General features: G+C 43.4%; 2 protein-coding genes across 18 annotated transcripts in view; one reads left to right on the top strand and one right to left on the bottom strand.

The window, feature by feature from the left end:
* The window catches only part of svila (supervillin a), a 30003-nt gene extending 20009 nt beyond the window's left edge, over positions 1–9994 (top strand). For 11 of the 17 annotated variants that reach the window (XM_061265580.1, XM_061265579.1, XM_061265569.1 and 8 more), the window contains 26 exons: positions 2–188; positions 687–819; positions 1798–1848; positions 2705–2761; positions 3049–3214; positions 3319–3399; positions 3827–3913; positions 4000–4171; positions 4243–4415; positions 4619–4774; positions 5045–5181; positions 5316–5463; positions 5535–5680; positions 5750–5925; positions 5986–6139; positions 6213–6492; positions 6564–6718; positions 6799–6904; positions 7051–7258; positions 7336–7469; positions 7608–7763; positions 7852–7995; positions 8118–8239; positions 8451–8606; positions 9093–9113; positions 9343–9994. In XM_061265580.1, the coding sequence (XP_061121564.1) occupies positions 2–188; positions 687–819; positions 1798–1848; positions 2705–2761; positions 3049–3214; positions 3319–3399; positions 3827–3913; positions 4000–4171; positions 4243–4415; positions 4619–4774; positions 5045–5181; positions 5316–5463; positions 5535–5680; positions 5750–5925; positions 5986–6139; positions 6213–6492; positions 6564–6718; positions 6799–6904; positions 7051–7258; positions 7336–7469; positions 7608–7763; positions 7852–7995; positions 8118–8239; positions 8451–8606; positions 9093–9113; positions 9343–9429 (3593 nt within the window). In that variant the 3' untranslated portion in view covers positions 9430–9994. The remainder of the gene's footprint in view (position 1; positions 189–686; positions 820–1797; positions 1849–2704; positions 2762–3048; positions 3215–3318; positions 3400–3826; positions 3914–3999; positions 4172–4242; positions 4416–4618; positions 4775–5044; positions 5182–5315; positions 5464–5534; positions 5681–5749; positions 5926–5985; positions 6140–6212; positions 6493–6563; positions 6719–6798; positions 6905–7050; positions 7259–7335; positions 7470–7607; positions 7764–7851; positions 7996–8117; positions 8240–8450; positions 8607–9092; positions 9114–9342) is intronic. The other 6 variants (XM_061265584.1, XM_061265585.1, XM_061265571.1 and 3 more) reach the window with 5 other exon arrangements.
* A 3931-nt stretch (positions 9995–13925) lies between these two features.
* Positions 13926–16420, bottom strand: part of znf438 (zinc finger protein 438) — a 37600-nt gene continuing 35105 nt past the window's right edge. The window contains exon 6 of the transcript XR_009710470.1: positions 13926–15828. The gene's annotated coding sequence lies outside the window, so the exon portion shown is untranslated. The remainder of the gene's footprint in view (positions 15829–16420) is intronic.

Raw genomic sequence — 16420 nt, 5'->3', positions numbered from 1 at the left:
GAGTTGCCCGAGCCCACTATTGTGAGATCCAGACTAGCATCGGGTTCATCGAGGGGCGGCGTGTGCCAGCCTCCCGAGACGGACGCGTACCCCGACGACGGGGAACTTGGAGCCGGCACGTTGCAATCTGAACCGCAGGACGATCTGTGTGACGGGATGACAGCCAAACACATGTCCATCAAACAGAGGTCAGCTTGTGAAAGATAGAAATATATCTTTTTTTCTTTTTCACTTTATTAATGCTGCTTTGGAATTGTGGATTACGTCACCACTTCATTTGAGCAAAGGGAAAATGGAGTCAATCACTGACTGGTATTGATTGTGTCGCAAGAATTACGTAAGCTGGGCCAGGTCACTTTTTCACACTAACCAGACAGTCGTTACAATCCATATTGACTGGGGACATTATGTAACCACGGACAATTTGGATTTTACTGGATATAAAATCCGATTGGTCGTCACACATATCTTTCTGTGTGGATTTCATTCTTTTCAAACTAAATATTCACCACAATTTTTTTTTCATCTTTGATTTTGGCTCCGTGAAATAAAAGTAGCTTGGCGCTGTCAAAGTTCCTTATCATTTGCTCATTTGAGCAATTTCGACAAAGAATCGCTTTGTCTGGATTCAAAACTTCCCTCAAATGAACTGCAAGACAAATCCCCCCTCCTCTTGTATCATTTAGGGTGGCTTTGCTGAAGAAGAGCGGCGAGGACGACTGGAGGAACAGGATCAATAAGAAGCAGGATGCAGTGAAGGTTGCCGTGGACGACCAGAACGCTCACTTGTGGGAAGTGGAGCAGAGCTTCATGAAGAAGGTAACCAGATGAGTCAATCGCTTGCGTGTGCTTTTTTTTTTTTTTTGTGTGTGGCTTCTCATGTCACAACAAAATATGCGATATAATTTATTACTAAACAGTTATAGGCTTTCTTCATCCTACCATGCATGTCCAAAAATTCTGGATGAGCAATATAATATAGCTAAACAAAGAGGTTTGTGTATGTTTCTCCTCTTTTTTTTTTTTTCTTTCTTTCTTCCCTACAGTCGTCTCACTCTGCTTTAACTTTTACTAGCTGCATTTATTCCAGCCATGGAAACCAAGTGTGACATCCGAGTTAGTTTCACATTTTTGTTCTGTTTTGGCATAAAATTAAAATTAGCTTGAGAATAACTAAAAAAGCTCGACATATTTTCTCTGACTGTTTTATACCCACTATTCTGTTTTGTCCGCCCTCGTTTCTTTCCACTCTACCACATGTAAATCTTGATTCTGTCATTCTCTGCTTATTTGTTGTGTTTAAAAAGAAAATAAAGCCGCCGTTCCATTTTGCATGTGCGTTTATGTTGGCATGCTGGGTATCTATGTTGGGGGTACGAGTACACAAACCTCTGTGTTTAGTTTCCTTTCCAACAGCTACAAAACCTCATCTGTTTATGCTCCCCTTATCGGAGTGTGTTCAACTCCTCTCCACGCTGACACGCTTCTCCGTTTTTTTTTTTTTTTTTTTTTTTTTTTTGCTGTTTGTGCTGGCAGTCACGGGTCAGACATGCTGTGTTTGGAATGTTTTACCATGAATGTAACAAAGAGCTATCATTGACAGAAGGTGAAGGTTTGAGAAGATTTCGAAATGTCCAAATTTGGGAAGTATTAAAACGTACGTTGTAGGGAATTGAAACATTTTTTTTCTAGAACATGGGTTTTATCAAAATTTGTTCTCAATTTGACTTTATGAGCTCCTCTAACATATAATAAATGAAATAAATTACAAACCTTTTCCTGCGGCTGCTTGTCTAGGGCGATGAGGAACTGATGATGGATGATCTTGCAGTGTCTGACCAACTTTGGGTAAGACTGCAAAATGGTGTGCATCAATTTGAACTAATCTACAATTAGTTGTTTGAGTTTGGTGTTGCTTTGGTGCTGGTTCTGTTTGCTACTTTTTTGAATATTGTGCTTTATATTCTACCTCTGTGTGCAACCTGAATTTCTGCCTGATTAACAAGATTGCAGAAAGTTAGGTGTAGTTAGCCCTGTGTAGTAGCCACATATGTTTTTTTATGTAATGCAGAATATCAAATCATTATAAGAAAATGGTGTGAAAAAATTTAAAGCACTGTAAACTTTGCCTACTTGCCTTAAGTCTTATTGTGATAATACATAATTTATACTTGTGATCCTCTTAAATTATACTCAAACTGCCTGAAGGCCTCCACTGCCCTTAATTTGACTCATGACGCCGAATAACATTTTTCAAGTTTGATGGGTTTTGATGATAGAATAACAAACCCCTTCTTTCATTCTCCAGCCAGATAAATCTGGATCCTAAAAAGAAATGACATGCTAGTGATGGTTAAATTGAATTATTTAGCAAGGAAACTGTTTGAGCACATATGACCTGCTAATTTATTTCCTTCTACCATTGATGTGGCCAACAATGTGAATTAATTTCCATGTGTGCGTGGTTTAAGGTGACTTCTTCATGTCGTCCTTGTTTTTCTCTCCATGGCTAATATCAGCTCTCCTTTTTTTTTTTTCTTCCATAAATCTATTCCCGACCACCCAATAATATATAATTTTACTCCACATGTGTATAATTTGACCATTCATCCTCAAAACAATTTGTTCGGCGTCATCATTCCCTCTTCTTCCTCAAACTGTCTCACTTTCTTCATCCCTTCTCCTGGTTGTGCTGGCTGTGAAGGTCCCCAAATCTTCCAGATCCATGCAGGTAGATGAGAGGTACCCCTGGAGACGGAAGGTGAAAAACTAAATAAAAAAAAAAGAAGGATTTTTTCACGCAGTGGCAGAATTAAGTACACAAGGCTCCAAAACTCCTCCCAGGCGCAATGATTGACAGATATTTTTGCTTTCACCTCTTTGCTCAAGTATAGAAAATTAAGTTGACCTAAAAGTGCTTGCTTGGCTCTTTTGTGTGCTGTGAAATAATCTGAATTAAAATATGGCACAAAATCCACCTCGCTCTCATTGGAACCATAGATTTGGTTAGCTTGAATTGTTTTCCTCCCCCACTCTTTCTCGTACCAGAGAATCACCGAGGCCGCGATGGAGTCGCAGAGGATCGAGGCCCAGATGTCCATCCAGGAGAGGAAAGAGCAGATCGAAGCTCAAGAGGAAGCCTGGAAGTCCAAAGGCCACGGAGCTGCCAACGATTCCACCCAATTTACTGTGGCGGCACGCATGGCCAAAAAAGGTCGGAAGAGAATTTCTGCCTGGCAGAGGCAACATGAATTTAATGGTGGATATTTCATGTGTTTTAAATTTGGACCATTTTACTTTTGTATGTTCCTGCACCAGGGTTGGCCTCCCCTTCTCCTTTGCAATCATCATCGTCCAAAGCCAAGAACAGCAGCCCTGCCATTTCCAAACCACAAGATGGTCAGTTGTTTTTCTCCTCCAAATAATTTGTCACCTCACCACACCATCTTTGTCCTAATGTGTTCCATCTGACGCATGAAATCATGACCGATTTTGAGTTTGTTGTGCTAATATTAATCCCTCAAGGGTGAATCCAATCTACACTATGCTGTTTTTTTTTTATTATTATCTCTAACAGATGTGGAGGAGATGGATGATGTGGAAGTTTTTTTTTTTTTTTCCTTTTCAGTTTTTGTCATTTTACCAGTTTGATAGAAAATTATTGGCATGATAATAGATTTATTTATTTTCTGTTTGGACCAAGTACATTTGGATGGCTTAAGTGATATTCATGTGCAACAGAGTGAGTGACTGCCGGTATGCGAGCTAAATAGAACACGGCTCATATTTATGATTCTAACAGCTGTGTCCATGTTGTTGTGTGCAGAGATCAAGGCAATACCGGATCTCAACCTGGAGTCGGACAGGAAACTGGAAAAGCTGGAGTCATTCCTCGGCAAGCTCAACAGTAAAGGTCAGCCTGCTGCACGCAAATTAAAGGCGGACTTTTTGTAGTTGGCAGTTTGATTGAAAAATGTTCCAAATATTGAACTATTACAGCGCTGCCCGAGGCTACTGTCACGGTAACGGAGAAGAAGATAAAAGAAGTCATGACCCTGGACGATGAGGATTTTTCCAAATTCTATCGCCAAGTGGAGGAACCGCTGAGCATCACTAACAAGGTGGAGCTGGCGGATGATTTTGATGCCATTTTCGGGCGGCAGGTTCCGACGTAAGTGTGTCACCGTTGGACATCATCCGTCATGAGTTCCCTCGTGAGAAAATCATCTGACCTCTCTTTAGGCTGATGTCAGACATGGTGCAGCATAAACGAGCGGTGCGCCCGACGCGCAACGTTCAAGCGTCGAAGAACCCGCTGAAGATGCTCGCTGCCAGAGAGGACATCAGACACGAATACACTGAGCAGCGCCTCAACGTCGGCTTGTTGGAGAGCAGGAGGATGAAGGCGGAGAAAAGTAAAGAGAGTGAAATATAGTGTGTGACATCATTAGGCCCCTTTTGTCATTTCTCTCGACAGCAATAAATACATTTCGAGCGTTTTATATTACACTAAACCAGACAGAAATGTTGTATCATTTAGGGGTCATAGGTCACGATTTATGTTTGTATTTTGTATCCATGACCTATTAATGCAGCTTCTGTGTGGTTGCCATCGCAGTGAACATGAACTCCAATTTATCCGACGTGGCCCTGGCCGGTCTTGCCAGCACCGAGAACTTCAGCAATGTCAACTTGCGCAGTGTCAACATCTCTGAGCAGATGTCCAACAATAGCGCCGTGCCTTACAAGAAATTGATGCTCTTGCAGGTCAAAGGTCAGTCGCATATGATTCGCTCTTGACAGACAACAAATGCTGCACTTTGCTTAAATGGGCATTACCGATTTAAACAAATAGGTGTTTTGTATAAATATATATAAATAAATTAGAATAATTATTTAATTATTAATCAAGTAGTTAATTATAAATATATATATTTATGTATTATATTATTTATAAATGTATGTATTTTCTAGGTCCTATGTGTGACACATAACACGGATTGTACCTAAATGGATATTCTGATCAATTTGTTTGTAACCCAAGGCCGGCGACATATTCAGACCAGGCTAGTGGAGCCAAGGGCGTCGTCGCTGAACAGCGGCGACTGTTTCCTCCTCATCACGCCTCACCACTGCTTCATCTGGATGGGAGAGTTTGCTAACGTCATCGAGAAGAATAAGGTGAAGCCGGATTTTGATTCAAGCATTGCAACGGTCTTGCACGTCGTTGCATCATTTTCCCATTTACTGAATTGTAGCAGTATTTCAATGACAAGTAAGAATTACTACAATAAAATTACTCCTGTTTTTCTCAGGCTGCAGAGTTGGGCAACTTCATCCAAAGCAAGCGAGATCTGGGTTGTCGCGCCGACAGTGTCCAGGTCATCGAGGAAGGCGTCGATAGTCACGGCCAAGCTGCCAAGGAGTTCTGGAAGATCCTGGGAGGCCTCGCCAGTTACCAGTGTAAGAGCTCAAATGCAAAGCTCTTTTGTGGAAGCGTACGCATCATCTCGCAAATGTCTTTGGATGCGTAGCAGCGGGAACACCGGATGAAGATGAGCTTTACGAAGGTGCCATCGTGGAAACCAACTGTATTTACCGTCTGATCGACAACAAGCTGGTGCCGGATGACGATTTTTGGGCCAAGATACCCCGTTGTTCCTTACTCAAACCAAAGGAGGTTAGACATTTACTGCACGTGTGGTTAAAAGCAAATATTTGCTGTATTAATGTTGCCTTGTCTGCACAGGTTCTGGTTTTTGACTTTGGTAGTGAGATGTACATTTGGCACGGGAAGGAAGTGACGCTGGCTCAGAGGAAGGTGGCCTTCCAGCTGGCCAAACACCTGTGGAACGGAACATTTGACTACACAAACTGTGACATCAACCCCCTCGATCCCGGAGAATGCAACCCGCTCATTCCAAAGTACGGCAACGCGCTTAGGACAACTTTGATGCAGAAAGCAACAACTTTGGTGTGTTGTAGGAAAGGCCAGGGTCGTCCTGACTGGGCAGTGTTTGGAAGACTGACTCATCACAATGAAACCACGTTGTTCAAAGAGAAGTTCTTAGATTGGAGCGAGTCCAGGAAAGCACCCAGCCCCAGCAAAACCAGCAACAACCACAGTATTGATCGCAAGGTATCAGAAGGTCCAACATAAAAGTAGTGCTACCATTATGGCGTCTGCTCACTTCTCCAATGCTCTGCTCCAGGATCAGCCCACCTCTGATCAGCCCCGTGCCTACGACGCCGCCTTAATGTTGCCGCTCCACCAGGCGCCCGTCTGCACTGTTGTGGACGGCTTGAATGTGGGGCGGGGCTACGGATTGGTGGAAGTGGACGATTGGCGCTGCTATGAGATCAGCACGATTGGCGTGGAGGTGTGGCACATCCTGGAGTTTGACTACAGCCGTCTACCGCGCCAAAGCATCGGACAGTTCCATGAGGGTGACACATATGTGGTGAAGTGGAAATTCATGGTCAGCACTGCAGGTCAGTAACCTCTCCCACCCAAACACACGCATCGCTTAAAGATATTGACTTCCTGCTTGTCCTCCTCTCAGTCTGGAAGCGGCAAAACCCTGAGCAGGTGAAGACGACGGGGCCCGGCAAAGAGAAATGCTGCTACTTTTTTTGGCAAGGTCGCAACTCCACTGTCAGCGAGAAAGGAACGTCGGCACTCATGACTGTCGAGTTGGATGAGGAGCGAGGAGCACAGGTTGGGGGAAAAAAATGGTTTTCTTATTTTATCTTTTTTCTGCAGTTATCGTTAAACAACTGCGGACTTTCCCCGTCTAGATTCAAGTGCAGCAAGGAAAAGAACCTCCGTGCTTCCTGCAGTGCTTCACAGGAAGGATGATCGTCCATGCAGGGAAGAGAGAAGAGGAGGAAGAAAACTCGCAAAGTAAATTTCACAATATTAAGTACAGCTGTGATTAGATCCACAAAAAAATAAATAAAAATCTGTACCAAATTGGCACAGCTACATGAGAAAATATTAGCCTGGTTTAAAAAAAAAAAAAAAAAAAGATTGGAAACCTTTCCTCCCAGATGACTGGCGACTATACTGTGTGCGAGGAGAAATGGAGGCAGAGAGCCATCTAGTGGAGGTTGTGTGTCACTGCAGTAGCCTGCGCTCTCGGGTCTCCATGGTACTGCTGAGCGTCAGCCAGTCCCTCATCTACCTCTGGCACGGCTGCAAGTCGCAAGCACACACACGGGAGGTGGCACACACCGCCGCCAGCAGAATCAAAGAACAGTGAGTAGGAATGGAACCAAATAAAAAAAATAATTTTCCCAACAATTATTCTAACTGCTGTGCTTTTTTTTGCTTAGTTGTCCTCTGGAAGCAGGACTTCACAGCAGCAGCAAGGTGACCATACGGGAATGCGAGGAGGGAGCAGAACCGCAAGGATTTTGGGAGGCCCTCGGCAGGAGAGACAGGAAAGCTTACGACTGCATGCTGCAAGGTGGGTCGTCATTATAGTCATCTATTACCAAAATAAAAAGTCAGGAGAATGCCGAAAGACCTGAATTAATTCGCTTTTTTTTTAATCCTAAAAAACACTGAAATATATTTCAAATTTGATTTGACCTCTGCTCCTCAGATCCTGGCAGGTTCAACTTCACACCTCGTCTGTACCAGCTAAGCAGCAGTTCGGGGGATTTCGTAGCTGTTGAGTTTCACTACCCTGCCAGAGACAACAAGCAAGTCAACTCCATGCCTTTCCTACAAGAGGACCTTTATTCCGCCTCCCAACCAGGTACTCAATTATACGCATGTGTGGAATCATTTTTTTTTTCTTTCATCGGTGTCTTCCAAAATTAATTGTCATGTCTCCTCCACCTCAGCATTGTTCCTGGTGGACAACCACCATGAAGTGTACCTGTGGCAAGGTTGGTGGCCTCAGGACAGTGAAAGTACCGGCTCCGCCCGAATCCGCTGGGACTCGGACAGGAAGTGCGCAATGGAGACGGTGCTGCAGTACTGCCGAGGTAGCGCTATTCCACTTCCTACGTTTTATTTACTATTACTAACAATAAATGATCCGTTTTAAATAATAAATATCAGCACTTAATCACCTATTTCATTCTGCCACCCGTATCGATTTCCTTAGAAAAGAATCCGAAAAAGGCCCCGAAAGCGTACCTGATCCACGCCGGCCTGGAGCCGCTCACCTTCACCAACATGTTTCCCAGCTGGGAGCACCGGGAGGACGTGGCTGAGATCACCGAGCGGGTGTGTGGATGAAATGACATTATCTCATCATGGCGCCGCTATCTGATACGGGCCTGGGCAAACACATGCACGTGCACTCCACTATTTCACAGAACACAGCTCAGCCCATGTGGAAAGCATTATCATGATTGATTTGGCTAATTCGGTTCATTAGACACCATTGAGTGCTTTTAGCTTTTTGGCATTAAAACGTGTGTGTTGATATTGTCAGGAAGCCGAGGTGTGTAACCAGATTATTCTGGTGGAGGATGTGTTAGCCAGACTATGTCAGACCGCATACCCTCTGGAAGATCTCCTGGCTCGGCCGCTGCCTGAGGGCGTTGACCCCCTGCGGTTGGAAGTCTACCTCACAGATGAGGACTTTGAGGTATGGGAAATGATGTCTCTAAAGTATTCTCTTTAGAAAAATAATGACTAGGAAAAAAAAGTTCAATATTGGCTCAGTCGGATTGCAGTTACTTATCAAAGCCACAAGAGGGAAGCAAAAACAATTCGAGCGGATAAAAGCGATGAAAGGAGATTTATTTTTGTGTCGTTTCCGAGTTTACCTTCAATGGCTTCTTCGTGAGACGAATCCATCAAAAAAGAGACAAACTTGAATTTGTGGTCCATTTTCTTTTGTGGATGATGATGGATGGCATCATCGAGTGTTTCCTCCCACTTTGGACGATTCATTTTGTGAATATGATGACTCTCCTGTTACTCTCTATTGATTCTTTACATTTCCCCCCCATCAGTCATCCATCTTCCATGCTTCGCTGTGACTTTATTTTTCATTCCACATTGCCATCCTGCCTCCATCCCCAACCTCTTAGCCTTTCTTAATGTATCTATTGTTCATTCCGCTCTCCAGGGCGTGGGGGCTTGTGGAAAGGTGAGTGGTCGGAGATAAGCATGGATGGAGCATCCTCGCTCAACTTTTTTTTTTTTTCCTTTTCTCCCCACAAACTAAAACATCCATTTTGTTTAGCATGGTAACTCTGGCGTGGACACCAAACTGACTTGGACATACACTAATCATAAAATGTTAGGAGATGCATGCACGTTTCTTCTGCATTGTTCTTTGTATTCTGATGCTGATTATTGTGTATTTGTTTCCACAGAGAGGCTTGGAGATGACCCGGGAGGAGTACGATAGTATGCCTGCATGGAAGCAGGTGAACTTGAAGAAATCCAAAGGACTTTTCTAAACGGAGCAGTTACATATATATGAGGTAGTCATTGCCGTTTTGTTTTTCCGGGTTGAGAAGCTCAGGGTCTGCCTCTCCTGAGTCGACCTTCGAACGGAGAGAGATGAAAATGAGAGGTGGTCCAGCTTCTTGTTTATTTTCCTTCTATTTCCATTGTAAAATAAAACGGCACCTGTGTGTCTGAGAGGGCTTTTTTAAAGTGTCCATGCATGTACATATTATTTAGCATATACAGTTCTTTGTGAAAATAATTTATATTTATATTCAAGTAGGATGAAACAAAGCCAATTAAAATTTGATGGAAACTATTGTCATGTATTTGATAGTTTTTGTAATCCTCTGTTGCTGTACAGATACAATATGATACACTTAACAATTAAAGTAATGCAACTTTTGTTATGATGCCTCATTTAATGAATTGACAGTTTGAAGTCATGAAATGTATTTGATTTATAAAAAGCTACACTGTCGTGCCTTGTTTTTGTGTACAGTTTATATACAGATCAGTCGGACTTTTTGTGACAAATAACTGCAAGTGAAATAAAGCCTGGATGTTGGAATGTCAGATCACGTGTCATGTTTTGTGGTTGTGCGATTTGAGATCATAAAAACATGTAACCGGAGTGAATAAAGACTAAATCAAGTAATGGATTTATTGTATTGGATTGTGTATTTTTTTTTGAATAACCAATAGGTGGCAGCACAGTATCACTTGTTTTTTTAAAAAAAATTATTTATGCTTCTACTGTACTTGTGCACGGGTGGGGATAAAACACTAATGTAACTTAATTGAGGAGAAAGAGCATGGACCTTGAGCTGAAGAACATTAAGAATATTCTCAAACAGCTTTCCATACTTCCTCTCATTGTTCCAATCCTGTGCAGGATTGAATTGTCTGCTTTGGTGTTCACATCTCCAATGTTGTCAGTGTCAGCAGTTGGCCCGCAATGAGGAACAAGAGCAATTAGAGGGGAATGTTCCTGCAATCACAGAAGAACAATATACACAGCAGGTTTGTGTTGATGAAGCGCCCCGGCTCTGCTCATCCAACTGTTGCTCAATATTTGCACACGCTTGCTGACAGCAACAAGAAAGATGTTGAAGCTATAAAAATAAAAGGCTGTGTGCTTCTCTTACATGCTCACTTGTTGTATGCTTCTACTACACATGTGAACTCCTGAGGAGTTTGATGTGTGACATGGTGCGTGTCCTCCCTCCTACTCCTCCACGCCCACTCAGGGCAGCACGCTCCAACCTCTCCATCCCCCTCTCCTCCACATCTCCACTGAAGTGTGTGTGTACAAGTCCACCTGATGATCTTATGTTGTAACTAGAGAATGCATCTTGTTTTTATTTGGCAGAGCTTTCAAATAATGAAAAACTAAAAATAGAATTCAAATAAACAATAAATGATACATACAAAATGAACAAATAAAATAAAAGAGTGGACGGCACGTACCTCCCTTAAGAGTTACCAGTTTAATCATGGAACAAATTGGACCGTTATTGGAGGTAAGTCCCTGTGACCTTGGCGAGCGTGTACAGTTTGGCGCTGTTGTCACTCTGCGGAGAGGTGAACCTCTAATGTGTGTGATTAATTATTAGATTATGCAAAGAGTAATTAAAATATCCGTCAATATTTACTGGGCCATATGCCGAGGGCACATTGGCACCTTGGCTCACCTGCGAATTCTATCGCGCCAAACAAGGGTCGAGCTTTGCCCTTTGGCAGCTCTCGCGTTAATGCTCTTAACCATCTGCCGACGCTCGTCGTAAAATAATGTTTTGTTTATGATAACGGTGTTAATTCAGCAAGCTTGGGTGCAAAGTGGCACGTTGGGCTTTAGCGCCATTTATTCGGCGCGATTTACATTTTGGCGGCGTGCCTGACGCCTTTTCCACTCTTTGCTCTCATCATTGCGCAGAATAGGACAAGTGGCGAACAAAGCGGAATCCAAATAAGGCTTAAGCGCATATTATTCTGCATGTTGTGTTTGCATTTCACCACTTTCTATTTATGTGTGGATTATCACTTGCTCGCGGCATCACAATGCAGGTAGGCTTTCCTCTCCTCTTCTCTCTCCATCTTTACGTTGGCAACGCTCTAAGCTGCAGACTTCCTGTCCAAAGTCCAAGAAAGCCACTTCAAAGGAAGCGGAGCCAGATGGCTTATGGGAAATGAATTTCCAGAAAGAATACTCTCTCTTTTCCTCTCTTCTCCGGTGCCCTGGGCTCTTAGTGGTAAGCTGCGCTTGTTAACCCAGATTTAGATCGCTACTGTGATGTAGCCCGTAAAAGTGGTGTGGATTTGTTTTATGTGGAGAGCAGCCGCGTGCCTCGGGTCCTGTCAGCTCGCCGCCGCCGCGCTCCTTGTTGTCCAATTTCAAACTCGGACGCTCTTTTTTTGTTCTTCCCAAAGCTGGACCCAGTCACCAGAGACTGCTCGTCTTTAGGAAAATGGGACCACACACCGCAACTTTAGCCCTACACGTGTTTGGATTCACTTCCACACGGATTTAGAGAGGCCTTCAAAACGTTCTCCTGCTATGGCTTTGACAGCCATGGAAAGTTCAACAATATACGAATCAAAAAGGAGTACCTGTGGCATTTTTATAGGGATAATATTTTTGGGACATTAAGCAGTTAGTGACCCAGATTGGGCGCCGGGTCCAAAAACAAGTAAGGCAAAGATGGGTTATTGAAATCCAGCCCATTTGAGAATGTGGTATTAAATATACTCAAGCACATAAAAGTGGTGTCCGACCAGCTTCATTCAGCTCTCTAGCCCACCTAAATCCAACCCCAACATGCTGGGTCAAAATTGTTAACCTAACCTTGGTTAGAAGTAATCGGATCTTTTCCAAATCCGCAGATACTCACTGAGTACCACTGTACCGCATTTGGAGTGGGACCAAGAGGCTGGCCGCCCACCGCCACCTGGCATCACGAGCGCATCTGATCCTCTAATCAGAACCAACAAACCACACTCCCTCATACCTCCTGTCCCTCCATCCACCCTCCTCCTCCCTATCCTGTGGCCCAGCCCCGGGCCTGGTGAGCAGACTAGTGGAAGTCTTGCCGGGTGCAGGGTGACTGGGAGTCTGGCGTCATGGGCTGGGTACCAGGTGGGCGAGGATGAAGGCAGACAACATGCCGGGTGGCGGAGAAGATGTGGGGGAGCAGTCGACTATAATTGCATTACCGCCTCCATGGCATGAAGGTTGCTTTTCCATTCCACAATTTACTGCAGACATGTTTTGCCTGCTGGACTGCAGAAGCCCAAAGTGGATTTGTGAAGTGTGAAGCGGCTGCCTGTGTCATCTCGAAAATATGCAACTTGACATCAAAAGTTTCACAGGAAAGAGGAGGGACACCCTTTTTTTTTCAAAGACATAAGGTTCCAAACAAAAACACAAAGCGGTGTAACTAAGAGTGACTCAGACTCAGGACACGCCACCATGGGGTCCAAAACTCAAACTGAGGAAACAAACACATTTATCCTCCTAGTTGAGAAACCCTAACCCTTGGTTCCCAAGGAGTTTTGCCATTGCTAATTAGGGTTTCAAGCTAGGGTTAGGGTTTCCGACTAGGATTTTATACCAAGGTTAGGGTATAACCTAACCCTAGTTTGAAAGCCTAGTTAGAAATATTAATTTCACCGGAAACCGCTGCTTCAATTTCATCGAAAAATTAATGTGCGGTTCAATCTTATGGCAAATACTGAAGGAGAAAAGTCTACCTGCAAACAAACAACAAAACACATGGTTTTACTTCACTCCTGTTCCTACATAGGGTTAAAAATGTGCACCCTTCCAATGCCCCCCCCCCCTTTAAACCTGATCCAGATCACAGTCTCTAACCTTAGTTTAACCACAACCTCATTGCTTTTCCTTCAATGTTTCCAGCTCTGCGTGCTTGCTGGCATCTCGCACTCCTCGAAGCTCCAGCCTTCTGCAGCCATTTTTTAATTTATTCAAGGACTTGAACTCATAACTATAATATTTTAATATCTGACAACATCCACATTCTATGAAAACTTTGACAACTTACTTGTTTTAGTGTTAGGTCGATGCAAGTGTGTTGCCACACTCTTCTTCAAGAATGCAGGAAATCAGCAGAAGATGGCCAACGAGAGTGATCTTCACAAAGAACGCAATTTGGTCCCAACCAAGTTCTGTTCATTCTTCACCCTCACGTTTGCTTTATGACCACTTACTAAGCACTCATTCAGCCAAAGCAATCCGCTGAGTGTTGCCGGGGTTTGCCGTGATCTTGCATTGTCAGCTTTTAAGAGCTAATCAGCAAGAAGGGTATACGGTATATATATATATATATGAATGCAGTGTTGGAGGCCACACACAAAACAGGAGGACATTAGTCATTTTAATAACAGCTGAAGAAGACCTTTGTGAGTTTGTGAGGATCTGCTTGTTTTCTCGGTGGTGATGTCATTGATAGTGGCTGGAGAGCAAACGCAATCTCAGGGATTACGCTGGCTCGTTGAAATAATTCCATCCATCCATCCATCCATCCATCCATCCATCCATCCATCCATCCATCCATCCATCCATCCATCCATCCATCCATCCATCCATCCATCCATCCATCCACCCATCCATCCATCCATCCATCCATCCATCCATCCATCCATCCATCCATCCCAACGGGAATAAAAACAAACGGCAAAGCGTTCTTCAACAAAACTTTGCCAACATAAAATGCAAAACACTGACAAACATCAATTAGCATACATAATTATAAATGGCAACTATTAATGGTAGCGCTAAACCTTGCTACAAACTCTAATCCGGATTTGCCTGCATACTTTAAAAAGCAATAGAAAACATTGTTTAAAAATTTGCGATACGGTAAGCCGCAGGGAACAATATCATTCAGTTCTAAGGTAAACAAGTCGAACAAACTTGCATGTGTATGGAAAAAAGCAAAAACAAATTACATTAAACGTGAAAAAAGTCGACGCCTCTGGCAACAAAAGAGAAATGCGTTCCCAAATTAAGCATCATTGCTGCTGTCAAGCTCATCCTCCACTTTATTGCTATTTGTAAGGCTGTATAAACCTGAGGGATGGAACAACCACAAAAGCAAATCATTCTTGTATTTTCTCTGGCTAAGAGATGCTGTTCAAGAGGAAGGGAAAAAAAAGAAAGAAAGAAAACAAACGTGTCGGCTTCTCTTGTGGAGCGAGGCGTCAGATGCGGTGGTGGGGAGCCTGGAGCGCCTTCTCGTGCCAACACATCTACATGTCATCTTAGTTTAGACACACCTTGGAGAATGTGACCTCTTTCCAACAAGCTCGGCCCGGCAGGAGGTCCGGCCCCAGATTGTTGCTAACCTGCGTGCGTGCAAACGTGTGAGTCACCACCACATGGTTGCTAAGTGTACTTTTTGCATCTTGGTGATGGCTGGTATTTGAAGCAGTCGCAGGATCCATCAAAGTGTTGAGATGATGTCAAACTCATTTTCATCATGGGTAGTTTTCTTAACTCCCTTTATTCAAACCAATAGTGCAATCTGGAGGAGTCCAAATATTACAAGTGGTTCATGAAGCAAATTTGAAGCTTAATTTTCCTATCACTATTTCTGCTTTAGGATCTTCTGTTTTAAATGGTTTGCTGCCATCTTGTGGAATTTATATGTAATTACCAACCCCTTCTATCCACTCATTTATTTATTTTTTGCTATTTTTGCTCATATCCTTCAATGGACCAGATCTGGCCCTGGAGCCTCACCTTTAAAACCTGTGGTTTACAATGAGCGTTTAGTACTTGTGACACTTGCTTGCTAGCAAAGATGGCATGAAAGAACATGCCATGCCTGTGGTTAAATTCCCCTCGGGGGGAACCATGTCCGTATTAGCTTTTTTTTTTTTTTTTTTTACACCGCTGGATTTAAGATGGCACCTTAGCAGCAAGGGGGCATCCGTGATGGCCCGAGGCATGAGGGGAGCGTGGTACTGAAGACAGGCAAAGCAAAAAAAGGCACTCACCTGTGTAGAAAAGGGATAAGCAAAGCACAGACACAGCAGAATCCTCCTTCCTGTCTACCATTTGGCCTCCGGCATTGAGGGATAACTGAATTACAGTAGCAACAAAAAGCTCATCTCACTTCCTCTCGGTGGGGGGGTCACAATATGTGTGTGTGTGCCATGTGGCCATTAGTTCAAGCTCAGCATGGATTCAGGAAAACATGTTATCCAGACAGAGTTTATGTTTACATGATCAAAATGAAGGCTCATAGTGTTTCTACGTTGAAAAATGCGTGTGCAGCTTGTTTCCACGTGCACGCCGGCGTCCACGCGTCTTTCGGCACCTCCGCTGCCACTCAACTCGATGCATCTGAAATGAGTCGACCGGCGTTTGGAAAAGATCTGCAGGTTTTCTAGAAACAGATGGAAAAGAAAGAAAAAAAGTTGTTTTTTTTTTGCATTCCAAAATCTTTGGAGTGACCGCAGTGAATAGCAGATAACGCAATGTTCCATGACATCTGTCAAATTCAATTGAAATATTTTGGAGACAACAGGGTAACTGTACTGCCAACCGGCTGAAGAAACCACGAAATGACCATATATATATACATAATGGCAAAATAATGATTGGAATTGGGGGTAACAAAATAAAAGGAAAAGAAATATTGGGGGAAAAAACTTAGTGGGTGACTGAAATAATATAATGTACATCACGTGGTAAAAAAAATAAAAAAGCACAAAATAATGTGAGGATTCAAAAGCGGGCACTGATTTGGAAAAGCTTCATGTTGAATTCTTTGTTTTCTTGAGGTTCTCTTTTCCATCTGTGTCTCCAATGTGGTCAAGACTGGTTGACTGGAGCCCGGGTTCTCTTCCAAGCCCCTGAGAAGTTTGAGGTTGCTTGCTTGTGTGGTTTTGGTTCTGAAGTGCAGCACGTTGCCTCCCAACCCGTATGGGCTTTTTGTTTGCTTGTGACCTGTAGGCGGCACATCTTGCATTCCAAGC

Source organism: Syngnathus typhle, linkage group LG19, assembly GCF_033458585.1.
Source record: "Syngnathus typhle isolate RoL2023-S1 ecotype Sweden linkage group LG19, RoL_Styp_1.0, whole genome shotgun sequence".
Lineage (NCBI taxonomy): Eukaryota > Metazoa > Chordata > Actinopteri > Syngnathiformes > Syngnathidae > Syngnathus > Syngnathus typhle.
This window is presented reverse-complemented; position numbering and strand designations above follow the sequence as displayed.